At 45.9% G+C, this 27,808-nt stretch overlaps 1 protein-coding gene across 1 annotated transcript in view; it reads right to left on the bottom strand.

Annotated features, from left to right (window-relative positions):
- Positions 1-2,740: 2,740 nt before the first annotated feature.
- The window catches only part of TMC2 (transmembrane channel like 2), a 52,912-nt gene continuing 27,844 nt past the window's right edge, over positions 2,741-27,808 (bottom strand). Inside the window, exons 10-20 of the mRNA XM_045528433.1 lie at positions 27,513-27,660; positions 24,533-24,721; positions 21,842-22,021; positions 19,982-20,131; positions 18,996-19,124; positions 16,921-16,988; positions 15,916-16,155; positions 10,896-11,021; positions 6,448-6,526; positions 5,510-5,627; positions 2,741-2,937 (exon numbers count right to left, since the gene is read on the bottom strand). Of these exons, the coding sequence (XP_045384389.1) occupies positions 2,741-2,937; positions 5,510-5,627; positions 6,448-6,526; positions 10,896-11,021; positions 15,916-16,155; positions 16,921-16,988; positions 18,996-19,124; positions 19,982-20,131; positions 21,842-22,021; positions 24,533-24,721; positions 27,513-27,660 (1,624 nt within the window). The remainder of the gene's footprint in view (positions 2,938-5,509; positions 5,628-6,447; positions 6,527-10,895; positions 11,022-15,915; positions 16,156-16,920; positions 16,989-18,995; positions 19,125-19,981; positions 20,132-21,841; positions 22,022-24,532; positions 24,722-27,512; positions 27,661-27,808) is intronic.

Raw genomic sequence — 27,808 nt, 5'->3', positions numbered from 1 at the left:
GGCCACCATTAGCTAATCCTCTGGTGGATTCCTCTCAAAAGAGCTTTAGTGTTTTCTTGGTAGAGGTCTTGTAACTATTTGAATTAGAAAATTTTCCGTTAAATTATGTCCACAAATTCATTGATAACCCTCCCTTCAAGAGGTGAAGCCCAATTCTTTTTCCCTTGAGTGTGGCTAGACTTAGTGACCCAGTTCTGTTGAGCAGAAAGTGGCAGAATCGATGATGTGACTTGTGAGATTAGGTCATAAAAGGCATTGTGGCTTTCTCCTTGTTCTCCCTCTTGGAGCACTGGCTCTGGGGGAAACTAGCTGCCATGTTGTGAGGACACCCAAGCAGCCCTCTGGAGACAGCCACCTGGAGAATAACCAAGGTCTCTTGTCAACAGCTGGCAAGGAACTGAAACCTCCTGCCAATAGGTATGTGTGGGAGACATCTTGGGAGAAGGTCTTTCAGCCCCAGTTAAGCCTCATAACGGACGGTTGTAGCCCTGGCTGACAATTGGACGGCAAAATCCAGAACCAGAGCTGCCTAGCTAAGCCACTCCCAAATTCTTGACCCACAGAAACTATGTATAATAATAATAAATAAATGTTTATTGTTTTAAGCTGTTAAGTTTTGGGGATAATTTGTTGTGCAACAATAGACAACAAATACATTCTCTCACATAAAACCATGCTTCCTTAGAACAGGATGATTTGTTTGTGTTTGTGGTGGGCATTTAGGTGCGTTAGTAACCATTGGAGGCCTGACAATAATCACCAGGAGGCTGATGGCTCAGGCAGGCACCCCACTCCTGATCCCTTCCCCAGGGCCTGGCATTATCCCCAGGCAGGTTGATGTGAAGGCCAGGCATTGGCATGGTGGCCATCTTGGGCCTTCCAGTCCCGACTGGTTGGGTTCAATTGCCAGGATTCCTGTGTTGAGGTCTCAGCTGGGTTAGCTTAGGGCCAGGGTGTTTCCTCCCTGGGGAAGGCATGTGACACATGGGCAGTTTTGGATTTTGGGGTTGGACCTGGGTTCCATGGAGATGAGGCATTGCAACAACTTCTTTAGCCTTGGCCAGAGATAGAGTGAGGTGGAATAATTTATCTGGTTTCTCTTGGTCATATGTCCCCATTCCCACTCCATCACAGGCTGTATGTGAAGTTTTGGTGCTGGATTGGGAAGCGGAAGGAATTGGGAGGGAATTTAAAAATCATTTTAATTGTGCAGCTTATGAAATCTCTGTAAAATCTCCATCTTTCCACCAGGACTTTGCCTGACTTCCAGGGTGTGGGGGATTCTCCTGGGAACCCCTGGGGAGCTGGTTGGGAGGTGACTTTAACAGTAGGGGCAGCTGGCTAAGGTAGAGGACTCCTGTTAGAACACTCAGAGACATGGGGTGAAATGGTCCCTTGATCCTGATGCCACAGTGCTCACCTGGGTCTGGGTACACAGATTAGAGTAAAGGAAGGAGCTGACTGCATGACACCTGGGGCTTTTGAAGAGTCCTGGACTCTGATTCCACCTTGCTAAGCCTTTGCCCTTGGCAGCAAAGCCTTCTTAATGGTCTGGTCTCCCTGGCTTATGCCCTCCTGGAGACATTCTGCATAGAACTACGATATGACACTATGTGGACATAGAATTACCAGGGACAAGCCTCTGTGTTGTACCTTTTGCAAAAAACCATCTTCAAGGTCCCTTATACAATATGCAGGATACCAAATTCCTTCTAGAATTTGGTGCATGAGAGTTTTTTCACTGGATGCAGTGGCTCACACCTGTAATCCTAGCACTCTAGGAGGCTGAGGCAGGAGGTTTGTTTGAAGCCAGGAGTTCGAGACCGGCCTGAGCAAGAGTGAGCCCCCATCTCTACGAAAAATAGAAAAATTAGCCAGGCATGGTGGCGCACGACTGTAGTCCCAGCTACTCGGTAGGCTGAGGCAGGAGGATTGCTTGAGCCCTGGAGTCTGAGGTTGCAGTGAGCTATGATGATGCCACGGCACTCCAACCCTAGGTGACAGAGTGAGCATCCTCTGTCTCAAAAAAAAAAAAAAAGTTTCTGCCCTGAGCAATCTTTAAGTTTCCTTGATTTAGATAAGAACTATGCTGCTGAGTATTGACAATGGAAGGTTGGAAAATAAAAGAACTGTGCTGCTCACTTGCTCATTTGCCTGGCTGCCAGGAGGCCCCAGTGCATTTGTTTATGCTTAATGGCACCAGCTCCCTCAGGCTGGCTGCTGGGGTATCAGCAGTCTTCCCACCTTCCATGACTGGATGTTGGTTCATCTACCTTTATTTTCATTCACTTCTTGGCTCTTTTACTTAAACCACCTCACCTCCTTTGCATAGAGGTGATGTTGGAAATGTAGGTGGCTAGTGGAGCTGGCAGAAACCTGTGTCCCAACACATGCTCCATGGAAATGGTCTGCGAGGGTGGTCACAGCCCTGTCTTCTCCTCCCAACATCTGGAGCCAAGGGGAGCCACTGTGAGTGTGGGGTTCAGAGCTGCCTGGACCAAGATATTGGGAAGGGCAGTCAGTACAGCTCCCCTAAAGGGCAGGTGAAGCCATTGTCTTCCTCTTTTGGTAGGTGACAAGGGTACAAAGCTAAGCAATCGAAGTCCCTACATTAAAGGAAAGGGGAGAGAAAGTGTATGCATGTGAGGGGAGAGAGGAAAAGAGAACACCAGTGTGGGTATGTGTGAAAAGGGGGCGTGTGGCGGGAGGATCAGGACCGGGCTCCTGTGAACCCCAGCTGTCAGCAGGGAGGTCTCTGAGCCTTCCTCCCAGAGGCCGACCTGCAGGCACGAGTCTGAGACCGGGGGTGGCCAGAACCTGGCCTGACTCCAGGGGGCTGAGATACAGGGAGGTGCCGGGAGGCAGGCGGTACGGTCCCAGAGCCCCGTGCCTTCTTGTCCGGGATCTGGCTTTGGCTGGTAGAGTCAGGCATGGTATCTGGGAAAACAAACCAAGACAAGAATGAGATGTGGGAGATTTTGTACAGGTTGAATTGGAGCTCTCTGGAGCCAGCCTGCAGCACGTGCAGGTTTTAGTCTATTTGGTGATGTGAGAGCTGTCAGGTAGCCCTAAGGGGTCTGGGGGAGCCTTGGCCTGGCTTTTGCATGGACAGATCTGTTGGAGCAGCGTGGTCTGCCAGCTGGAGAACTGGATTTTGAACTCTGGCCATAGGCTAGACTCTCTCATACTGGTTGTTTTAGAGCATAAAATTGGGACAATAATAACAGCAGCTTTGCAGGGGGACTGCCAGGATCAAATACATGGTGGAAGGGAAGGGGCTGTGTGAACTTTGCAATCAGATCCACTTTCCAGCTCCTTCACTTAACTTGTTTCCTCGCCGTCCCCTAACTCCAAGGTGGGGACAATGACTGACTGACTGTTCTTTAACAAACCCAGTTCCTCTTCTTTTGGGACATAGCAATGGACTACGTTTCCCTTGTGGGTGGATGTGGTCTGTGATGCAGTTATAGGCTTTGACAAGTACCACTTCCAGGTGCACACCTGGGCCCTTCGCAAGGCACTAGCTTGCTGCAGGCAGAGCCTGGATGGGAGGAGCCAGGGTCCCCACGTCATCACTTGTGACCATCAAGTGAAAACACCCAATCTGGACTCTGTGTGAGGGAGAAATAGACTTTTATTGTGTTTGAGCCACTAGCCATTTTGGGCCTGTTTGTTACAGCAGCTAGTATCATTCTAGCTAATACTTAAAAATAAGAATAAATAAAAATGCAATTATTAAGAAATTGGAGCACATAAAAAATTTCAGACTTCTAAACTATCAGTTGTTTCTTGTGAATCTCATTCCACAAGAATACAAAATTACTGTATACCGACACTGTTTAATTTTAGAACAGAGACAATCCTTGGAAAGTGGGGTCACCTCAGAGATGGTCCCTTTCAACTTGATCTTTCCTCACTCCCAAGTTGGAGGCTAGTCTGTGACCCTCCCCTTTAAGGCTCTGGAACACTTTCTTAGGCATATCTTATGTGGCCTTTTCTCACCCTTTTATTCTAGATATTCCAGGGCTTCCCTTTTTTAGAAAATACAGACTACAGTCATGCATTGCTTAGAGTTGAGCATACATTCTGAGAAATGTGTCGTTAAGTGATTTTGTCATTGTGCAAACATCATAGAATGTACTTACCCAAATGTACATGGTACAGCCTACTGCATACCTAGGCTATATGGTCTAGCCTATAGCTCCCAGGCTGCAAACCTGTACAGCACGTTACTGTACTGAATACTTGGGCATTTGTAATGCAATGGTAAGTATTTGTTTATCTAAACATAAAAAAGGAAAACTAAAAATGCAGTATAAAAGATTAAAAAAATAGCACACCTGTATAGGGTATCCGTAGAGCTTGCAGGACTGGAAGGTGCTCTGGGCGAGTCAGTGAGTGAGCGGTGAGTGAGTGTGAAGGCCTAGGACATTACTGTGCACTACCATAGACTTTATAAACACGCTATGCTTACGCCACACTAAATTCGTAAAAAATATTTTTGTTTCTTCAGTAATGAATTGACCTTAGCCTTCTGTAGCTTTTTTACTTTATAAACTTTAAAGTTTTTGTAATCACTTTTTGACTCTTTTGTAGTAACAGCTGGCTTGAAACACAAACACATTTGCACAGCTGTACAAAAGTATTCATTCTATAAGCTTTTTTCTGTTTTTTAATTTGTTTTTTACTTTTTATACTTTTAATTAAAAACTAAGACACAAACATACACATTAGCCTAGGTCTACACAAGGTCAGGGTCATCAGTATCACTGTCTTCCACCTCAACGTCTTGTCCCACTGGAAGGTCTTCAGGGGCAATGACATGCATGGAGCTGTCATCTCCTATGATAATACTTTCTTCTGGAATACCTCCTGAAGGACCTGCCTCAGGCTTTGTTTTAGTTAACTATTTTTTTAATGAGTAGAAGGAGTATACTCTAAAATAACAATAAAAAGTATAGTATAGTAAATACATAAACCAGTAACATAGTCAATTATTACCATTATCAAGTATTATGTACCGTGCATAATTGTATGTGCTAGACTTTTATACGACTGGCAACAGAGTGGGTTTGTTTACACAGCATCACCCCAAACACGTGTGTAATGTGTTGTGCTGTGATGTTATGAAGCTACAGCATTATTTGGCAGTGGCAATTTTTCAGCTCCATTTTAAGCCTATGGGACCATTGTTGTATATATAGTCCATGGTTGACAGACATGTCATTAAGCAGCTCATGACTGTACTACTACCAGCTAGTAAGCGTTGGCTCAGTCTCTGTGCCAGGAATTCTGTTAGGCACTTTACATGTGTGATGACATCTCATCTTCACCATCCCACGGGGTGGGCGCTGTGACTTATCCCTATGCTAACTTGCCTGACTTCGTACAGCTAACAAGTGCCAGAACTCTGATTTCAATCCCAGATCAGGCGGATCTCACAGTATAAGCTCTTTACACCTTTCCACGTGGCCTGGTGAAAAACAATCATCATGAAAAAAGAATTTACCTTCCTTGGGGAGCTGGAACTGGGTGGCATTTTTGGAGCTGCTTTTAGGTGTGTCCCCCGAATCGCTGGCTGTGGCTCTGCCTTTGACAGATTTATGGCTCTTCTCAACTTCACGGAGCTGCAGGAAAGAATGCACTGTCGGTCCTGGCCGGGGAAAGGAGTGTTTGGGGCTCAGAGCCAGGATGCTGAGAGAGGAGGACTATGTTTTCAGTTCGCGGTAACGACCTTCAACCGCCTGTCATTGGGCCTCACATCTGATTGAGACTGCGATTTGCACAGTGCTTGAAGGAACATCTGGCCATCTCTTTCCATGGCTTTCTATATCTGGGCGGCTGCCCAGTGAGGTTAATGGAAGCAGGTGTGGATGGTGAACCAGCAGCAAGACAGATGAGGCTAACTCCAAAAGGGGGCCAGAGAAGCAAGGACAGGGCTTAGGGAGGGTCAAGGTCTGGCCTTCATGGTGTATGAGAGTGTGTCCGGAGAAATCAGTCAGAAGTCAGGCCCAGCTGGGATGTGCAGAGAGTCTTCCCATGTGTGAGGGGGACTCAGGGGACCTCTTAGGCTAAGGCGCACAATCAATATGTCATCTTGACAACAATATTTATTTTAGTATTTATATGATTAGTTTTAATCTGTAGGAATTATTGTGAGTGCTGGATTTACTATGTATGAACATTGGTTGAACCCACTGAATTCCTCCTGTTCTTTAGCAGCCCCTCAACATTTAAGTCATTACTGTTAGATACCCGCAAACATCCTCATAATATACATGCATGCTGTTGAATCTCACAAGGCCATTTCTTGTATTACAGATATTTGGGGATCTGGTTTAGCGGAAAGCCATTTAAATTATACAACTGGGCTCCCAGAGCCAATTAGCAAAAAACAACAACATGACATCTGTTTACCCTCCGGGACAAAACTCCCGACAGACTCACCGCTTGGATTTTCTTCTTCAGCTGGGCGTTAGCTCGGGAGAGGCTTTTGGAAACTGAGTTCAGGTAGTAAATGGCCAGGCTGCAAGAGAAAAGCGTGTCTCCTATGGTCCTGTGGTCCTGGCAATGACAGGAGCTGGCCGCCTTTCCTGGGGATCAAGGTGGGGTTTCTGGAATAGGCGCTGAGGCTTTGCCTTGGGGTAGGGGGGTGTCCTACCGCCCTAATTTCTAGTCTCAACTTTGAGAAGGTCCTGGATGGCCTTCCCTCCTGTCTACTTTATTGAACGTGGACATGACCTACACATCTCTAGCTCTCAGACTGCTCAGTAAAGGTTGGCTAAAGGAATTATCCCTCTTATGGGAAATCTGAGGAGGTGGGGGAGTGGCAGAGCTTCTTGTCTGCAGAAGAAGCTGTTCATATTTCCTGGGCACCTGCCCTGTGCCAGGCTCTGTGCCCTCCCCAACATCTCATTGGCTTTGATGAAAACCCCATGGAGCGGAGAATAGACTTCCATGTTTACAGACCAGTATCCTGGGATTTAGAGAGGTTAAATAGTTTGCCCAAGGTCATCCCACCCTTAGCACTCCTTGGAGCCCACATCTGAAGCCAAAGCTCTTTCCACAATCTTCAAGTCTTGAGAGAGGAGAGGTAGAGGTACTAAGTGACGTACTCCAAGCTTGCCCTGGAGGTCCCCTGCCCAGGGTGCTCTGGCATGTCTAGCCCTGGCCTTATGGTTTCCAGAGTCCAGCCCCCACTGGGTCACTGGGTGACTGCCTGTCCTCTGAGGCTGCAGACGGGGCTTCCCTCTCACAGGTCCTGAGATTGGAGCTATGACCTGGGCTGTACTACCTGGGAGGGGAGGAGACACAAAAGCCAGAGTGCCAACCTGGATTGGGTGCTTGGCCAGCCTGTTGTCTGTGAGCTTTTTAGGTCCATCCTTCTTGGTAACCTTTCTCCATGAATTTCAAGCCTTGGCTGGTCCAGCTTGGGTCTTTTATGGCTTCCCCCTCCGGGGTGAGCCGCCCATGGCTGTGGAGCCTATGAGCTCTCTCCAGCCAGAGAAGAGGAACCACGTGGTACTTGGGGCAGAGGGTGGGTCTAAGGCTGTCGTGTGAGCCTCCTGGAGCAAGGACTCATAGGACTGGGCTCGAGGGGAGGAGATAAGGGAGGATCAGTCTCTGTCTTGTGTGGCCCTTACTCTGGGCCAGGCCAGGTGACCCATTTTTAGGGAAGAACCAGAGGTCAGACAGGTGGCTTGTCTTGCTCAAGACCATACCCACACACCCAGCAAATGGTAGATAAAATGCTCATGGGTGGCTGTGTTCCTTCTGAGGTTGTTTCCAAATTTAGCATTTCTCCTTGCTGCCTGCAGGGTTAAGTTTGGTGTCTGGGCTCCAGAATTTCCTCAGGAGGTCACAGGGCAGTCCAAGTTGTCACTGTTATGTCATCCTTTTCATGCCAGGACTAGCAGCAGAGGGTATTTGAAATCAAGGATGTAAAACGACATGCAGGTGTTTGCTGCTGGCAGTGGCATGTTGAGGGCACAGAGCAGACCTTCAAAAATGGGTATTACATGAATGCATGAACAAATGAAAGGATTGTGCATCCACTCTGGCTCCCTATAGGGCCCTGGAATCCCCGGGAGGCTGTATTTACTTCCAGGAAGCTACTGGAGGGTTGCTGAAGGAGAGGAACCCTTGCAGGATGGAGCCCAGTTTCCCCTCAGGCTGGTGGCCCTGGAGCGGCAGCCAGGAAACTGGCCACAGGTTTGGGGGAGGCTGGCTCCATCAGACTGTCCTGGACATGGAGGGAGCCCTGATGAGGAGCAGCAGAGGCCATTTCTTGAAATACTCTTTGGGAATTTCAACCCATTACTAGGCAGAGACAAAGAGACATAGCTAAGGAATAAAAAAGGTGGTGCTCAAAAAGGGAGAGTTTTAGCTAAATCTTTACAGCCCATCCAAGGCTAAAGTTCAATCCAAGATGTCAGCAAAAATGGCAGAGTAAGAACCTCTGAAAATTCTCACTTCCATAAACGTGAGAATATCAGCAAAAACTGGCAGAATCAGGGCCAAGCATGGTGGCTCACACCTGTAATGCTAGCACTTTGAGAGACTGAGGCAAGAGGATCACTTGAGGCCAGGAGTTTGAGACCAGCCTAGGCAACATAGCAAGATCACATTTCTACAAAAAGTAAAAATAAATAAATAAAATTAGGCCAGTGTGGGAGTGTGCACCTGTAGTCCTAGCTACTTGGGAGGATGAGACAGGAGGATCGCCTGAGCCCAGGGGTTTGAGGCTGTAGTGAGCTTTTGTGTTATATGATTGCACCACTGCACTCTAGCCTGGGTAACAGAGCAAGACCCTATCTCTTTTAGAAAAATGGGCAGAATCAACTTTTTCAGAACTCTTAAAATTAACCATAGGTTTGCTGCAAATCTAGGGAGTATCTTTTCAAGGAAAACAGCTGAATCTCAGTAAGAACAATAAGATTTGCAGCATTCTAGCTGCCTTATTCCCACAGTAGGTTTGAAAACCAACAGTCCCAAATCATAATGAAAATCAGTAGCCTGGCAGGCACTGGAGGCAGAATGGTGTTGGAGTGCCTTCATACCCTCATTTACAGAGAATTGTCATTATTTGATTTATCCAGTGGTTTCCTGGAGACATCACTCACTAGGCTGTCTTTATTTGAGCTGGCTCAGAGCTCAACCAGTGTGAATAGCCTTTTCTCTGAGATTGTTTGTCAAAACCAATCAAAGGCAATTGTTGAACATTATAGTTGTGTGAGGTGTTGGATAATAGTTGGGGCAAACAATAAGCTAACCAAAAAGCTTTTAAAGAGAAGTGGAGAGTGAGGTGATCCATGGGGGCTTTAAAAAGCTTCAAAATATTCCTGGAAGGCCAGGCGCAGTGGCTCACACCTATAATCCTAGCACTCTGGGAGGCTGAGGTGGCAGGATCCTTTGAGATCAGGAGTTAAATATCTATTTAAAACAAAAGAAGGCAGTAGTGGAGGAATAAAGTAACAAAAAATACATGAGACAGGCTGGGCTCACGCCTGTAATCCTAGCACTCTGGGAGGCTGAGGTGGGAGGATCACTCGAGGTCAGAAGTTCCAGACCAACCTGAGCAAGAGTGAGACCCCATCTCTACTAAAAATAGAAAGAAATGATCTGGACAGCTAACATTATATATATAGAAAAAAAAATTAGCTGGGCATGGTGGCACATGCCTGTAGTCCCAGCTACTCGGGAGGCTGAGGCAGAAGGATCACCTGAGCCTGGGACTTTGAGGTTGCTGTGAGCTAGGCTGATGCCACGGCACTCTAGCCCAGGTAACAGAGTGAGACGCTGTCTCAAAAAAAAAAAAAAAAAATACACGAGACAGGTAGAAAACAAATAGAAAACAGCAGATGTAAATGCTACCTTATCAGTAATTACTTTAAATGTAAATGGATTAAACACTCCAAATAAAAGGTGGAGATTGACAGAAGGCTCTAGCTATATGCTGTTCCGAAGAGGCACACTTTTAGATTTAAGGTACAAATAGATTGAAAATAAAAGGGTGGGAAACATATGCTAAACAGTAACATTGCCATTGTAAAGCCCGGCACTTGTGTGTCTCTAGATAACATTACAATTATAAAGCCTAAGACCAATATTTGAAGTATTTTTCAGACTGTGCATTCTGAGGGGACCCGCTGACACCAACCATACCCAGGGATAGGCGTGGGAACAGATCCAACAGCCCTGAGACCCGCCCCCCCCCCCCAGGAAATCTCCCGACCTAGAAGATAATCTCTGTCACCCAATCCTATGTGTTTATCTCCACCAATCAGGAGATCCAATTCCCTGGCCCTTTGCCCACCAAATTATCTTTGAAAGCCCTTTCTCCCAAATTCGCAGAGATGGATTTGAAAAATTCTTCCCATCTACTCACATGGTGCCTGTGATATTAAACTCTTTGTCTCCCGTAAAACCTACTGTCTCAGTGTATTGGTTTCCTCTTGAGCAGCAGGCAATGAACCTGGTTGGGCTGTAACAGTTGCAGTACCTTCACGTCTCTACCAGAAGCTTCCCCTTCTCCCCGCCACAACCCACAACCCCCAGAGCCATTTTACCTGTGCATGTAGCTGGACAAAATTGCCAGGGGATTAACCAATTCCAGTGGCCCCCAGTGACTGACAGGGGCTGGTCCACAAATGCCCTAGGTCTTTCACCCTTACAGAGGGGTAACTCTGAGGCACACTATCCCCAGAGTCCCCACAGTGATAATCATGCAATTTCCTTTCCCTTCCCTCTCAAGTCCTTACCCCCTCCCTGATACACTATCTGAATCCTCGTCATGGAGTCTACTTCTGGGGAGTCCAGACTAAGAAGGCAAGAAAGAAGGACCTGCTAGGGTTGTCTCAACGGCAAGGTAGAGCCATGGGCTGTGGCTAACTTACAACATCAGCAGGATGGCTGGAATGATCAGGCCTGGATTGGCGAGGAAAGCAAAGATCTTGCCCAGGAAGGTCGGGAAATCGTTTTCAATGGTCTCTTGGAGGACGTCATACATTCTGTATTTCCCACTGGAAAAAGGAGAGGGTGCATTATAGCATGCTGCAAAGCTCATGGCATACATAACTGTGTCCATGCCCACACAGGTCTAGAGCGGCCACTTGCCATTGCTTGCCTAGAAGAACCAGAGGTCTTCTCCAAATGGACTGCAAGTAAAAAATGCCCCATGAGTGGCTGCCATTTTGGCTAGGGCTTATGGCTGGGTCAGCACACTGGCTCACCAACCAGCCTCATGTCCTGGGTAACCTACAACCTCTTGAACTACAGTGGTCTTCTGTGTCTGACATGTTTCTCAGAAAAAAAAAGTTTTCTCATATATTCTAATGGGAGAAAATTTCTGTGATGTAGCTACAAGACCAACATGGGCCCCCTGGCATGGAAATAGTTCTCTAGAGGCTGACATGATGGGCAACTCCATGTTGTCTCTCAAAAATACGTACAATTAGTCTTTAAATTATAATTCTAGACAATTGGATCACCTAATCCAGGCTCCTGGCCAGTTCACAACAGTAATTTTGATTTTCTTCAAATACCTAGGAACCATTATGCAGACTGACTTCTACAAATACCTGCCCAGACAATCCTGGACACTGCTGGCTCTTGGTTAGTAATTTTGGTGCCAAGATGTGGACAATGGGGTTCGAATACATGTTTTAAATCTTTACTCCCCCATTTACTACTTGTGAGACACTAGGGACAATTATTCTCTTTCTGACTCTATTCACATCCTAGTTCTTCCCACCGGAGCTGTACTGTCCAATATGGCTATTAAAAATAAAACAAAAATTAATTAAAATGAAATAAAATTAAAAATTCAGTTTTCTTAGTTACACATTTCAAGTGCTCGGTAGTCATGTGACTAGTAGCTACTATGTTAGAAAGACAGATGTGGAATGTTTTCATCATTACAGTAAGTTGTATTAGACAGTCCATATCTGCAGAGGTTCAATATCTTTGGGCAAGATACTGAAAATTTCTCTGCCCTAGTTTTCTCCTCTGTATAATATAGTAATAATAATGATATAGTAGAGGCTGGGCACAGTGGCTCATGCCTGTAATCCTAGCACTCTGGAAAGCTGAGGCGGGAGCATTGCTTGAGCTCAGGAGTTCGAGACAAGCCTGAGCAAGAGTAAGACACCGTCTCTACTAAAAACAGAAAAATTAGCTGGTCATCATCATGGCCTGTATTTCTAGCTACTCGGGAGGCTGAGGCAAGAGGATCATTTGAGCCCAGGAGTTTGATGTTGCAGTGAGCTATGATGATGCCACTGCACTCCACCCAGGGTGAGAGAACGAGACTCTGTCTCCAAAAAAAAAAAATTAGAATATGATATTATAAGTATAACAATAGTACTTGCCTCAGGAGATTGTTTAGAGGATATAGATGTGAATTTTCATAAAACATTGCATATGGTGCTGTCAAGTTATAAGTGCTCACCAAAATGTTGCAGCTAGCAGCCTCATTTTTCTCTTGTGTAAAGTATAGATGAGGGGTTGGCAGACAATGGCCCATGGACAAATTCAGCTGGCCACCTGTTTTTATATGGCCTGAAAGCTAAGAATCATTTTTACATTTTTAAGTGGTTGAAAAAATTTAAAAGAAAAATACTATTTTGTGGCACGTAAAAATTAAAGTATGAAATTCTAATTTTAGTGTCTTGGAGGGATCGCTTGAGCCCAGGAGTTTGAGGTTGCTGTGAGCTAGGCTGATGCTACGGCACTCTAGCCTGGGCAACAGAGCAAGACTCTATGTCTCAAAAAAAAATTTTAGTGTCTGTAAATAAAGTTTTAATGGAACACAGCCATGCTCATTCATTTTTTGTGCTATAATGGCAGAGAAGAGCAGTTGCGTAAGAGACCATTTGTGGCCGTCTCATTGCTGAGAACTGTTGCCCAGCACACTGCGAATTGCAATGATGCAGTTATAACATGACAGCATTTCAAGTGCCATGCATAGCACTGCATGATGATGTTTAACTTTTATTATTTTTTATTACCAGTGCATACCCACCATGTAAAAACAAGAAAAGAAAAGTGGACTTCAAATGTTATGCTTTTATGTAACAGTTGAGTGTAGATTATTTTGTCATTGAATTAGATGGTGTATGGTCCACGTCCATAGGTTTGTTCTGTGGGTTGGTATATATACCTTACCATGGACCAGCACACTCCTCTAAGTACTTTACAAATAACAATACACCAAGTCGTCATAACAGCCCTATAAGGTGCACACTACCATTATTTCCATCTTATAGGCAATCAACCTGTGGTGCAGAGAGCTAAGTAATTTGCTCAAGATCACCCAGCTGGCAAATGGCAGAGCTGGCCCTAGAGTCTATTCTCTAAATCAGGGGGTTGACAATTTCTTTTTTCCTGGAAAGGGCTAGATATAGATTTTAGGCTTTGGGGGCCAGATGGTCTCTGTTACAACTACTCAATTCTGTTGTTATATCAAGAAAGCAGCCATAGACTCTATGTAAGCAAATGAGCATGGCTGAGTTCCAAAAACACTTTATTTACAAAATGGGCAGTGGTCTGGATGTGGTCCATGAACTATAGTTTATCAACCACCTCCCACCTTTTAATCATATGCTAGGCAATGCTGCCCCCTCGTTCACTTATGTGGCCTGGCTGCCCCCTGTTGACATTTGATCTGGTCCAAACCGTGAGTACCTTCCTGTACAACTGCATTTTTGTGAGGTAATAGGTCTAGTCTGAGCATTGACCATAAACCAGGTGTTCTGTTCTAGACACTGGGTGGAGAGTAGTGAGAAAGGCAGCAAAAACCATTCCCTTATGGACCTTGTGTCCTGGTTGGGGGAAACAGACAATAAACAAGATAAATAAGCGAAAGGTATGGCATGTTCAAGGATGATAAGGAGATATAATAAGCAGAAATGATGAAAGTGTGTATGTGTGTGTGCATGTGTGTGTGACATTTTAGTCTGGGTATCCAGGAAAGGCCTCACTGAGGTGGTGACCTTCGAGTAAATACCTAAAGCAAATGAGAGACCAGCTATGAAATATTTGAGGGATGAACATTCCTGCTGTTGGTGGGTTTGGTCAGAGCAGTGACAGGAGAGAGTGGACAGCCATGTTTCCTTCTGAGTTCCATTTTCAGGTCCCTTCCCCTTCCATCTGGGTGTAGGTTGTTAGGGCCTCTCAGATGAATCAAAGGTGAGGCAAGTGAGGAGGGCCAGGCATCGCATAGGCCTACTTGCTGACCTCCTACCTGGGGACAGGTGGGCAGCCTGAGAAAGGGGCACTGGCATTTGCACCCAGGACCCAGCCCTCCAAACCTTGCTCAGGAAGAAGCCAACAGAGGCTCCTTCCTGTGGTTCTCCCTTCAACCTGGTGTCTCAGGCCTTCTACACTTCCGCACATTCTTTCCCTGCTCCGTCTGAGTGAACCACTGTTGCCAGATCATGCTCTGCTGGAAGGCTCCTGCTAACATTTCCTCTGGGCTCCACCAACCACAGGCCTTTATCTAGGTGAGTCCCTTATAAAACTGAGAAGTCCCGGATCAGCATTTCCCAGCGTGTGTTTCTCCACCCTGGTAGGCAGGGCCAGGACTAGAGTGAGGCGTGGGAGGCCCAGGGGTACACAATTTAAGGTGATCACTTTCAGGGTTGCACCTGTGAAGTGCAGGGCCTTGCTCGCTGGCCTCACCCCACCTGAGCTCTGGATGAGTATGTGCAGAAAGGGTTCCGTGGTCAGTAAGGAGGAAAGCACCAGCTTATATATGTTATCTTATTGCATGATTCTTTAGAGCCCTTCATAAAGGAGCATGCATCAAACATTTCTAAGTGAGAAGATGGCCGTTCCAAGCCGCTTTAACCACAGAATCCCTTTGTAAGGAGGAAATAGAAGGCTTTGTTTTCAGGTCACATATTTGTAAAGAGAGCAGTAGGTGCATGTCATTTCTCAATCTATTGCCTTATATTACTATTTATCTTTTCATACAATATCCAGTCTCCTAAACTAGTTCGACTTACACTCTGAACCCACAGTGTTGGCCAGTGCTCTGCAGAGCATGAGGCCCAGGCAGGTCTGAGTCAAGGGTCGACTGCAGTGGCTTCACGCCTGAATGGCACTTGTAAGATTACGGTCGTTTCATCTGTGGAATATCCTCCACTACTCACCCTATGGTAAGGTAATCCCGGGCAGCTGTCCAATATGGTAGCCATTAGCCATATGTGGTTATTTAAATTAAAATTAATTAAAATTAAGAATGAAATACTGTCATTTGCAGCAACATGGATACAACTGGAGGTCATTATGTTAAGTGAAATAACCAGGCACAGAAAGACAAATATCACATGTTCTCATTCATATGTGGAAGCTAAAAGAGTGGATCTCATGGAGGTAGAGTGTAGAGTAGTGGTTACCAGAGGCCGAGAATGGTTGGTGGGAGGGGATGAAGGGAGGCTGGATAAGAGATACAAAATACAGTTAGATACAAGGAATAAGTTCCAGTATTTGATAGCATAGTAGGGAGACTATAGTTAACAACAGTTTATTGTATATTTCAAAATAGCAAGAAGAGAAGAATCAGAATGTTCCCAACACAAAGAAAAGATAAAATGTTTGAGGTGATGGATATCCAAATTACCCTGATTTGATCATTACACATTGTATACATGTATCAGACTATCACATGTGCCCCCAAATATGTAAAACTATTACATATCAATTAATTAAAATTAGAAATTCAGTTTCTCAGTTCCTCATTTCACGTGCTCAACAGCCAACTGTGGCTGGTGGCTGCCATATTGGACAGCACAGACAGAACATTTCCATCCTCTCAGGAAACTCTGCTGAATAGCACAGATGATTTGCTAAAGCTCTGAGGCCTTTCACAGGCTGCCATGAAACCAGGCCCTTGGAGGACCCGAGATCCTGCACCTGAACGGCCCGCAGTCAAAGGAGGGCGGGAGGGTCATGATGGTGTAGGCCACTGGCAGCAGGCTGAGGAAGAGCACCAGCAGCAGGAGGCCCATGTAGAAGCTGTTGGATCGGGAGGCTTTGAACACGCGCTCGTGGGGGACGTTGCTGCTCATCACCGCCCAGCACTGGAAGTACATGGAGGTCAGCAGGCGCAGCACGTTTATGCCCACCAGCCCCGGGGCATAGAAGGAGCCCATCCTGGAAGGGCAGAAACCGGACACCTGGTTGGCCTGACAGCAGGGAAGGCGAGGAAAGGAGGATAGAGGGAAATGGGATTGATGGCCTAGAGGCACGAGGCCAAGCTGCTTTTCCGCCAGGTCCGAAGGGAAGGGGCCTCCCATTTAACCAGAATATCCATCACCAAGCCATAGTCATCCTATTGCCCTGGGCTCTGGCTGAGATTTTACCACCGCCTCGCCCCAGGCCATCTAGAAATTTACACGGTGCCCTGTGTTTCTCCTTGGTCTCCATAAAACAGCTTTGTTTTGTCAAAGTCCTTCAATTAAGAGAATTGAACAGTGGCTTGCAGTGAGCCCTTGGCATCTCGAAAGTCTTTGGCTGAAGTTATGCAGCCTCCTCTAAGCCCCTTTTCCTTTTCAGAGGAGGGAGTTCCTTAGTTCATTTACCTTCCTCCTTCTCTCCTGCCCTCTTTTCTCCATCTTCCTCCTTCCTTTTCTCTTTCCTTTTTTTCTTTTTTCCTTCTTTCCTCTTTCTTCCCTCCTCTCCCCCCTTCCTTCTTTTTCTTTCTTTTCTCTCCTTCTCCCCAACCTCTACTTCTATGGTAGCACACGAGTGGGCCAGAAACTGTCCTGGTTCCCATCTGGTCTTGCCCTCTATATTTGGTGACCAGAGAGGTGAGATGATCTGTCCAGCCTCTTCCCAGCTAGTTGAGTGCCAAAGCCTGGAAATCCAGTTTTTTGACTCTCCAAATGAGGTCGTCCCCAGACAAAATGGATGACTCACCAGATCATTCCTTGGTTGAAGATCAAACCCAGCACATTTCCACTAATATCAAACTCAGCGTATGAAGGCTGGTTGGGGGTGGCAAGAGAGAAAGAGAGAGAGAGAAACATGTTAGGTGGTGTTGGACCAACCTCACTTACTAGCCAACTGGCCAAGTCAAGGCCACTCATCCCAAAGAACCTGCTCTGGTGATTGGAGAGGAGCCTTAGATTCAGGGTTCTGTTTCTTTAACATGTTTTCAACTTTTTAAGAAAAGTTTTGAAGTTCTCAAAGATGGAACTTTTTCAATGTCTTCTTTTTCCATTTTTTTTTTTTGAGACAGGGTCTTGCTCTGTCACCCTGGGTAGAGAGAGTGCAATGGTGTCATCATAGCTCACTGCAGCCTCAAACTCCTGGGCTCAAGTGATCCTCCTGCCTCAGCCTCCCAAATAGCTGGGACTACAGGTGCACCCCACCATGCCTGGCTAATTTTTTATATTTTTGGTAGAGTTGGGGTCTCACTCTTGCTCAGGTTGGTTTTGAACTCCTGAGCTCAAGTGATCCTCCCACCTCAGCCTCCCAAGTAGCTGAGACTACAGGCATGAGCCTCCATGCTCAGCCTCAATGTCTTTTTCAATTAAAAAAAGTGAGAATTTCTACCTTTTAGGGCCTGCAGGCTGACTGTGTTCTTGGGAAGACCCTGGTTCCTAAGAGAACATTTTATCAATATTTTAATCAGAAATACACCTTGAACTTATAATTAAGGATTAACTCTAACAAATAATGAAATACAAAGAATTAAAAGAGGAGTCAAATGAAAAGAAAGTTTAAAAACAAACAAGAAAGTCCAGAAATAAAAGTTACAGAAAATCTATTCCCCCACACTTTTATATAACTTATAATTTTATATAATCCTTCTTTTTCCCACTGGTTTGAAAGGCCCCCTTTACTATAAACTAAATTCTCATATAGATTATATATATTTCCAGACTTCCTATTCTGTTCCATTTACTTGTTTGTCTGGTCTCCAGTACCAGTTTTAGTTACTATGGCTTCATAATATGTTTTAGTATAAATATAATTATTTTTTAAAAAAGAATTTTCCTGGATATTCCCACATTCTTAATTTTCAAATAAACTTTAGTGTTATTTTGGGATCTTATTGGACTTACATATTAATTTGAGGACCATGACATCTTAGCAATATTGTGACTTTTTTTTTTTTATCAAAGATGTTGTCCTTTTTGAGAACAAAGTTCTTTCATCCTGGTTCTCAGGAGAAAAATTATGAAGTTTTCCTTGCTGCTGAGGAGGAGTTGAGTAGACTTGTTTAAAACTGCAGCTCGTGACTAAAAGAAAAAAATGTGACAGAAACCCATACGGGGGCCCTTTCCTGGGGCTGACACCTTGCTGCAGGGGACATGGAGCCTCTCACCAGGAGCTCAGTTAAGGGGAAGGTCCCTGACACACACACACCAATGACTACAAGGTGGGCCACTGAGGTGTCAGGGAAGAGACACATAAAGGAGAGATGCATGGGCCAGAGGTTCCACCAGACATAGACAGCCACTATGGGGAGGAAATGACACACATTTAGAATGAGTAGTTTACCAGGTAGGTGGGGAAGAGGAGTACAAGGACTATGAGTCAAAAGAAGTTTCTCAAAGCATAATCCAGAAGACAGGATCAATACTTGGTTATTGTGTTTCTGGCATGTTCCAGGACTTTCTGGAACATTCACATGCCATCCAGGACTTCACCCTCCCTAGCGAGAGTTGATACTGGGGAGGTGCATTTCTCCACCAACCACCTGCTCAGCACAGAAATGTGTGGTCCACATTTTCCCAAGGCCAAATGCCTCCGCTCCCCCGATCAGAAGTCCACATTGTTAATTACACTGGGCAAAAGCAATGTTATTAAGGAAAATAGGACACTTAAAGGACATACAAATTCAACACTTTACTACTCCACAGAGCAGAGACTGGCATTCAGTATCTAAAGAAATGAAATGCACAAGAATTCATCCCACTGAGACTAAGTATCAAAGAGGTGGTTGAAATGCCTTTGTGCAGACTGTCCATGACATGGTGACCTACAAATCCCGCCTCCAGGTCCCAGCACCAGCAGTAGTTCATGAACCGCACAAAACAAGCCCGTAGGAAGTCCCCCAGCAGGATGGTGATGTACGTCACCAGCATGTCGGACACTGTCAGCCTCATGAATTCCTACAAGGAGGAACACAGAGAAAGGGGGTGGTCAGAGGTCTTGCCCACTTCTCCCCACCTTCCTGCCGTCTCGCAAACTCTCCCCCACCCACCTGACTTCGTCTCTGTGACCCTCTGAGTCCTTGTGGCAGAAGGGTGTTGTGGAGAAAAGACCCCAGGCTCTGGAACATGCTCAATTTAGGTTCCAGCCCTACAAATTACTAATTGTGTGGCTTTGGAATAATCTCTGAACCCCCTGAAGCTGATAATGATATCAGTCTTGCAGGGTTACTGGGAAACTTAGTGATCGTGTGTAAATTGCCTGGTATGTTGGCATTGGCCTTGCCCAGTGCCACGCAGTTATCATCACTAGGATCTGAAGGCTCACCCCTCGCTCCCTGCTCCTGCTCTGAAGTGCCAGCTGTCCCCACTGAGACTGAATGTGACCATCAGTCACTGGGGACAATGGCTGGCTTTCTTCACCTCCTGCAAATTGGATTTTTTTTCTTGGTATATAAAGAAAATAAAATAGGTTTTGCACAGAGAAACATAGCAGAAGGGCCAAAAACAAAAGAATAAAGCTTTCTTTGCTGTTGTAGACTATATATAATTTTATAATTTGCTATTTTTTTTTTTTTGAAAAACTGAAACTGCCTACCAGACACCATCACAACCTTTACGACACTGAAGAGATCTGGAGGTCCTATGGGGCGCAGAGTCTGCTTTATTCATTTTGTACCCTCTAAGATGATTAAGAAATGTTTGCCGGATGGACAGCTGATGACTTTCCAGGGTTACTCCTCCAATGGGAACGTCAAGAAAGGCAAAACAAAGAACTGAGAACAGGGGTCACCTTTTCAAAGAACGTAACTACTCACAATGCCCACGGCTGTCTCCCAGCAAGAGCCTCGGGGCACATCTGCAGGGTGCAGGGGTGGCCGGGGGACACTCTCATTCCAACCCGAGGAGTTGTAATAGTTAAGCAGAGTCCAGTGAGTAATGTTCTTTATTTTCTCTTCTTTAGAAAGCTAGAACAGAAGGTGGAGATGCGGGATTGGAAGGAGCCAGGGATGGTCCGACTCTTTCCACAGGCTGGCACATGCCACCACTCTACCATCTAGCCTCCGCCCTACCCCTGGACAGAATCTTTCCAGAAATTCCCTCCACAAACTTTCCATCTATACAGGAGGTCAGGGCTGTGGGCAGGGAATTGACTGAAGTCCTTGAGTCTTTCCCATGAAGTTATCTTCTTTTCTAAGTTAGCATCCATCCATCCATCCATCCATCCACCCACTCATTCATCCTTGTTTTGAGAATAATTTATTCTGGGTCTATCCTGGGCATCTAAGGCAGGGGTGATTCCGGGGTGACCCAGAGAGATGGGGCTTCCCACGGCAAGATCACAGTCTAGTAAATGACAGCGAAGAACGCATGATTATAGAGCAGAGTGATAGGAGTTGTGGGAAATTTTCTCTGGGGAAGGAGGAACACCCACCTTGGACAATGGGGGCCCCAGAAGACTTCCTGGAAGCAGTAACCTCGGGGAGGATTAGCCAACTGGTCAAATGTGGGGAGAAGGAGGGAGAAATGTGGGGGAAAAGTGAGGCTCAGAAGGGTAGAGCAGTCTCCTGGGGTAGAAGGGAAGCCAGAGATGAGGGAGGGAAGGGCCAGATCCCAGCACTTCCACACTCAGTTTCCTGTTAGTCTGAGGAAAAAGTTCCTGCAGCTCAGGAATAAGGAGGGAGGGGTAGGGAAGAGGAGCGTCATCCCTCCCCCAGCCTAATTTTTCACTTCTTCCCCTCCATGCAGCCATCCTGCAGTTCCCTGGGGGCACCAGCTGTTCCCTCTGCTTTTTCCAATGTCTGCTAAGATTTCCCCAGGGTGGGATCTGGAGCTCTTCCGATGCAGTGCCGTGCTGCCCTGGGCTTGCCCCCGCTGAAGCACAGCGCACAGTGTACTGGAGCGAATAAGTCTGTCTCCCCGACTAGTGTGAACACTCTTGGAACAGAACTGTGTCTTGCTCTCTGCTGTACCCCAGAGCCCGACATAGTGTGTGCTCCACAACTGTCTGGTGTGAGCACTGAGGAACAGTTATGTCAACCAGGACCTCTCGCCTAGTGGACAATTACTTGGCTGTTAATCATTCATAGCAGCTACGCAACAATGTGGAAAAGTCTGCAGATAAAATATTAAGGGTACCAAATGACATGTACATGATGTGAAAAAATGCAACCTAGGAAACAGACAGTCAAGAACTGCAGCAAAATGTTAAAAATGTTTGCCTTTGGGTCATAGATTCTGGGAATATCTTTTCTTCATTTTGCTTTTCTGAACTTCAAACATTTATTTCATTCATATGAATTATGTGTAATGAAATTATTGTATCAAAAAAGGAGGTCGGGTGCAGTGGCTCACGCCTGTAATCCTAGCACTCTGGGAGGCCGAGGCGGGAGGATTGTCTGAGCTCAGGAGTTGGAGACCAGCCTGAACAACAGCGAGACCCCATCTCTACAAAAAAATAGAAAAATTAGCTCGGCTTGGTGGCACGTTCCTGTAGTCCCAGCTACTCAGGAGGCTGAGGCAGGAGGATTGCTTAAGTCCAGGAGTTTGAGGTTACAGTGAACTGTGATGATGCCACTGCACTCTGGTCGGGGTGACAGAATGAGACTCTGTCTCAAAAAAAACGGGGGGAGAAATACAGTGGGTCCCAGGGATTAGAGGGAGTCTGCATTTTTTACCTTGAGGTGGACGTCATCCATCAGGGCCAAGAGGAACGTGTAGAGGTTCCCCAGGAAGAGTGCAAAGATTCGTCCCAGCTGCCACTTCAGTCCAATGCGTGGGTGGTAATTCTCCAGAGCTGCGATGGTTTCAAACAGAGGGGGACAAAACATCCCAAGCAGGGACATCACAATCTCTACCTGAGGAATCAGGAAATCCTGGGTTACTTATATCATTAATATTACGGGCTTGGTCGCCATCTCTGCACCCCATGGCCATCCATCTGCACCTCCCTGTCGCCCCACCCTCTGCCCCTGAAGATGCCCTGGGGTCTGCACAACTTGCTGTGTGACCCTGGCTAAGGCATCAACATGCCCTGAGCAGTCAGCATGTGCCCTCTGCACGTCATAACTGCCCATGTGACTGCTTGCCGTCATGATTGTTGCTATTAGGATTGATAAAAACAGCAAACTTTCTTTGTGGAGCAAATCATTTAACACATGGGGCAGTGCTTTGTGTTCTGTAGAAGTTACGTCCTAGGTGGGAGTCAGCGTGGTAGCCCTCATCTCAAGAGCATGGAAGACAGGAAGCGCAGACCACAGGAGGGAACTCAGACCAGGAGGAGCCTGGTTGAGAGGGTTGCATTTGGAGTCAACTCCCTGGGTCTAAGCTCCGGCTCTATGACTTGCTGTCTTTGCAACTTAGGAAAAGTTACACAGCTTCTCTGAGCTTCTTGTTTCCTCATGTGTAAAGAGTGATGACAGTCCTTGTTGTGAGAGTCAGAGGAGATAATGTATGTAAGTCTACTAGCCCACAGCCTGGTTAAAGCACCAAGCAATCCACTTTGGCTCCTATTTTGGGAGAATCCTTTCCTATATAACTGAATCTGACCACCATAGGATGTCTTTCTGCAACTAAAACTGCCCACCCAGTGGAAAGTAAATCCCTGAACTATTGACCAAATTGCAAGTTGGCCAACTCTTCTGGGCTGGTTCTGAGTCTCCCACTCTTTCACACATTGACCCTTGACTTGGCTTCTTGTCATCTTCTCACTTCCATACCTGCTCATGCAGTTCTCACCTGAGCAGCCATCCCTGCCCCACACCCATCGCTACCCTTCTTTATGTTTGTCCAATGCTCAGCCTAATCGCTGCCTTTGCCACAGAATTCCACTGCCTCTCCAGCGCTCATGGACATTTCCATCTGTGACCCAAAAGATCTTATTCGATCACATCATTCCTGCCTGGTTGTTTGTGCTTTGGCTGATTCTTGTCGAGCCTGCATCCTAAGGACACTGCAGATCCTCCCCTTAAGGGCAGATTCTATCCTGGGCATCTTCCATATGCCTCGCACAGCCTAGTGACCCAGAGAGCGCTTCATGGAAGGGATTCCCCCTCTGACTCTATTCCCTGATTCTCCCATCCTGCAGAGGTGCCCCAGGGTCCTTGTTGTTCCCATATCCCAAACCCATTCTGGCCAGGTGAGGAGTGACGTTGGGACCTCCAAATTGGGAATACGTGAGTTGACATCTGGCTGCACTGATCTAGAGTTGGTTGGAAGCAAGTTCACGCAATTAAAAATAAGGCATCAGAGATACTGAGAGCCACACAGAGACTGGGTCCTCATCCTGACTCCATTACTACCAAGCTGTGTGTCTTCACCTTTCTGGGCCTCAGATACTTCCTGCAACAACTGGGAACAATGATGTCTGTCTTCCAGTATGCTACGAAGCATGAAGAAAATAATGCATAGGCAGTGCCAAGCCCACTGTGGGTATTCAGTGAATAGTTTTCTCCTTCGTCATTCCTCCATCTCTTATTTATTGAGCATCTACTATATGTGAATCACTGTGCCAAATTCTGAAGATGTAACAAAGAATAAAAAAAGATACATACACTTGCCAAAAAGGGCTTGGGTAGAGGTAGATAATTACATAACTAGTTAATCATCATGAAGGTGGAAAATGTTACAAATGGTAAGTACATAAAGCATTTAATAGCAATAAGGATGTGATATTTAAGCTCAGACCTGAAATTACTGAAGTGAGCTGGGGGTATGAGGGAAAAGGCATTTCAGTAGGACAGAGGCCAGTGCAGCCCCAGCTTAGAGAAGAGTGACTGGGGTGTAAGTCAGGGGAAGCCACTGAGGACTTTATCCTAAGAGAAGATGATGGTCTTAATGGTGAATGTAACTTCATATTAAAAATGATAACTTGGAGATCTGGGAAGAGAATGGTAGCCACAAAATGATTTTTGAATCTCCCTGAATTCCAATGTGAAAATGGGACAAAACAATTAAATAACAAAACCAAAAACCCACAGACAACAAAACTGGGTGATGTGGTGTCCTCATGAATCCTAAAATACAAATGGGTGGGAACAAACTACTAACAGCCACAAGATCTGATGGAATTAGTGTCCTTGCAAGAGAGTCACCTTTCTAGTCATCGGTATTGGACAATTGGCCCTCCCATTGATGGACATGCTAATTAAAATGCAGTTTTATCTAGTTCTGGGAGCCAGCCCCCACCGCCTAATAACAGGCGACTCTTAGTTCCAGGTGTTTATGCTACGTGACTGGAAAGGAATATAATTTCACATTTGAAAGCAAGTCTTCTAACCCAGACTTTGATGACTCGGCCGAGTGGAAGAGGAACCAGTGATTGCAGCATTTGCCCTTGGACTTGACCTCTTCAGAGACGTCCTGCTTACCTCATTCCTTTCATACCAGCTGACATTCTGCTTTTTGGAGAACTCCTGGGATCGCTTCACCACAAAATAAATGAGGTACCCACTGCCACACAAGCAGCAGATGATGAGGAAGTTGGCCAGGACACGAAGGAATCTTGTCAGATGCACATTTTCCTCTTTGTTACTCTCCTGTTCATCCACTATTGATTCCTTAACGTGTGAAAACGAGATGTGAGTAACGTTAGACCAGAAACCAACAGGAACCACTGCTGGTGGCCTCTGGGACCGCTACTCTATATTTCCATAAATGAAGTAATACAGGGGGTGATAGAATGCACTGTGCCCTATGGAGAATGTTGTTTTCTTTGAGAAAATACATTTTGTTGTTACTGCTATTTTGGTACACATAATAAGAAAAACTTAGATTTATTGAATACTCACCATGTGCCAGACGTGGTAGTAAACACTTTCCATGCATTATTCTCCTTAATCCCAACAACTAACCTATAGAGTAGTTAGTATTATTACCCACATTACAGATACCAAGGCCCTGAGAGATTTCAGTAACTGTCTGATTGGGATTGTTTTAAATCTACAGATCAAATAGATTCCAATTGAATCTTAACAATCGTGAGTCTTCTAATCTAGAGGTTGGCAAACTTGTTCTATAAAAAGCAGGATAGTAAATATTTTTGGCTTTGCAGGCCATATGGTCTGTCTTATAACTGCTCAACTATGCCATTGTAGCCGGAAAGCAACCACAGACAATATGTAAATAAATGGGCATGGCTTTGTTTCAATAAAATTGTATTTACTAAAGTAGGCAGCAGGCTGGCTTTGGCCCTTGGGCCATGGTTTGCCAATCCCTGTTCTAATCCATAAGCATGGCCTACCTCTCCATTTATTTAGGGTTTCTTAATTTCTTTTAGCAATATTTTCTACTTCTTGGTGTAATAGATTTGGTCTTAGATTAAATTTATTCCTAGGAATTTCACGTTTTTTTCATACTATTGTAAATAGAATTTAAAAAGTATTTTCTAATTTTTTCTGCTAGTAGACAAAAACACAATTGATTTTTGATGATTAACCTTGTGCCCTGCATCAATAACTATAAAGACACAGGTAATAAGTGATAGAGCCAGAATGAAAAATGAGGTCTCCTAGACACCAAAGTCTTAACTCATAATTCTCATGTCTGCCCTGTTATGTAAGTGCATTTATGATGTCTGTTTTCAATAGACTCAAAGAAGTCTTTCTGCTTCTCAGATATTCAAAGTGCTTCACAGGCAGTGATCTTCGTCTCTTTCTGATAGGTCTAGAGGAAGAGTCAAAGCCCCCACCTGCCCCTACCCTGCCCTTGGATGCAGGTGGCCATAAGCCCTCCATCGCTGTGAGAAGGAGAGGAGACAGCCCCCCGTCCCACCCACTGCCAACCCCACAGGACTCGAGGGCTCATGAAACCCATGCAGTGAGTTCCTGAGCCCAAGCCCTTTGCCTGATGGGGTCCCTGCCATCTGCAAGAGGAAGGGCTGGGGAGGGGAGAGGGACAAAGAGAAGACAGCCAAGCACAGTTGCCATGTAGATCTGACCTCCGCTAGGTCCTGGGGGGAAAAAAGTCTGACTGATCACATAGGAGGAATAATGGACCATCAAGAATGTGGAACGGGCCGGGCGCGGTGGTTCATGCCTGTAATCCTAGCACTCTGGGAGGCCGAGGCGGGCGGATTGTTTGAGCTCAGGAGTTCAAGACCACCCTGAGCAAGAGTGAGACCCTGTCTCTACTAAAAATAGAAAGAAATTATATGGACAGCTAAAAAATATATATATAGAAAAAATTAGCCAGGCATGGTGGCACATGCTTGTGGTCCCAGCTACACGGGAGGCTGAGGCAGAAGGATTGCTTGAGCCCAGGAGTTTGAGGTTGCTGTGAGCTAGGGTGACGCCAGGGCACTCTAGTCCGGGTAACAGAGTAAGACTCTGTCTCAAAAAAAAAGAACGTGCGATGGTTTTTACAGTCCTGGGAGAGAAAATGTAATGTGCAGTGCTTTCACGTCACAACTTGGGCCTTTATCCATGTGGATCCTTTATCCATCTGGATGGTGATTTTATATGGACTATAGTTCTGTAGGCCACCGCAAGTCTCTCTTGTGAACAAACGAATGACATACTTAGCTGTAATTGTTGTGGATTGTGAGAAACACAGGGTTGGTTTCTTTATTCTTATATCCCCAAACCAGGATTCTCAACTCTTTCTGGGTGCTCTAATCACTTGGGGAGCTTTTAAAAAACAAATGTCAGGGCCGGGTACAGTGGCTCGTGCCTATAATCCCAGCATTTTGGGAGGCTGAGGCGGGAAGATTGCTTGAGCTCAGCAGTTCAAGACCAGCCTGGGCAACATAGTGAGACTTCATCTCTATAAAAAATAAGATAATTAGCTGGGGATAGTGGCACACACCTGTAGTCCCAGCTACTTGGGAGGGTGAGCCAGGAGGATCGCTTGAGCCCAGGAGTTCAAGGTTGCAGCGAGCTATGATAGTTACCACTGCACTCCAGGTGATGGAGCAAGATCCTGTCTCAAACAGAACAATACAAAACAAAGCAAAAACCAATGTCAGGACCCCAGCCCCGACCAACTACATCAGAATCTCTGTAGGCGGGACTTAGGAGATATTTAAAGCTCCTTAGGTGATTCTAGCATGCAGAAAAGGTTGAGAAATGCTACCCCAAGAAATCCTTCCACTTCCTCCAGCAGAAAGCTGTTCCACGGGAAACAGGCAGGAGCAGATCTCGGCATCCAGATTCTCTGCCACATTAAGAATGGTGAGCGCCAGCCAGCAGCTTGCTTTCTTGAGGGCTTGAGAGCTGGGCTTGTGCTTCCGGGAAAGCTCTTGCCACAAATTATTTGGGGATTTTATTTCCTATGCTGCAGCTGGGAGAAATCTCCCAATGACCGGAGGGACCCGGAGCTCCCCAGAAGTGGGAACTGCTCTGGGGTGACTACCTTGAAGCTGGTGGTGATGGCGGCGTATTTGCTGTCAGCCGTCTCTGAATTCCCAATCAGGTAGTCCCAGCTGGTGAACATCTTGAAGCTGAACGTGAAGTTATCGCTCTCCCCGTCGCTTGTGCTCCCCTCGGTATTGTTGGCCATCCTGTAGGGCACACGCCACTGTTGTGAAGCCTGCCCTGTTTCTGCTGCGTCACCCCCAGGAAACCTTGGCCTGAGCCAGTCTTGGGCATGAGTGGCAGATGAACAAATAGCTGACATCTAAGGAGCGAATGAGCCAGGCAGGGACTTGA

This window comes from Lemur catta, chromosome 17 (assembly GCF_020740605.2).
Source record: "Lemur catta isolate mLemCat1 chromosome 17, mLemCat1.pri, whole genome shotgun sequence".
NCBI classification, from domain to species: Eukaryota; Metazoa; Chordata; class Mammalia; order Primates; family Lemuridae; genus Lemur; species Lemur catta.
This window is presented reverse-complemented; position numbering and strand designations above follow the sequence as displayed.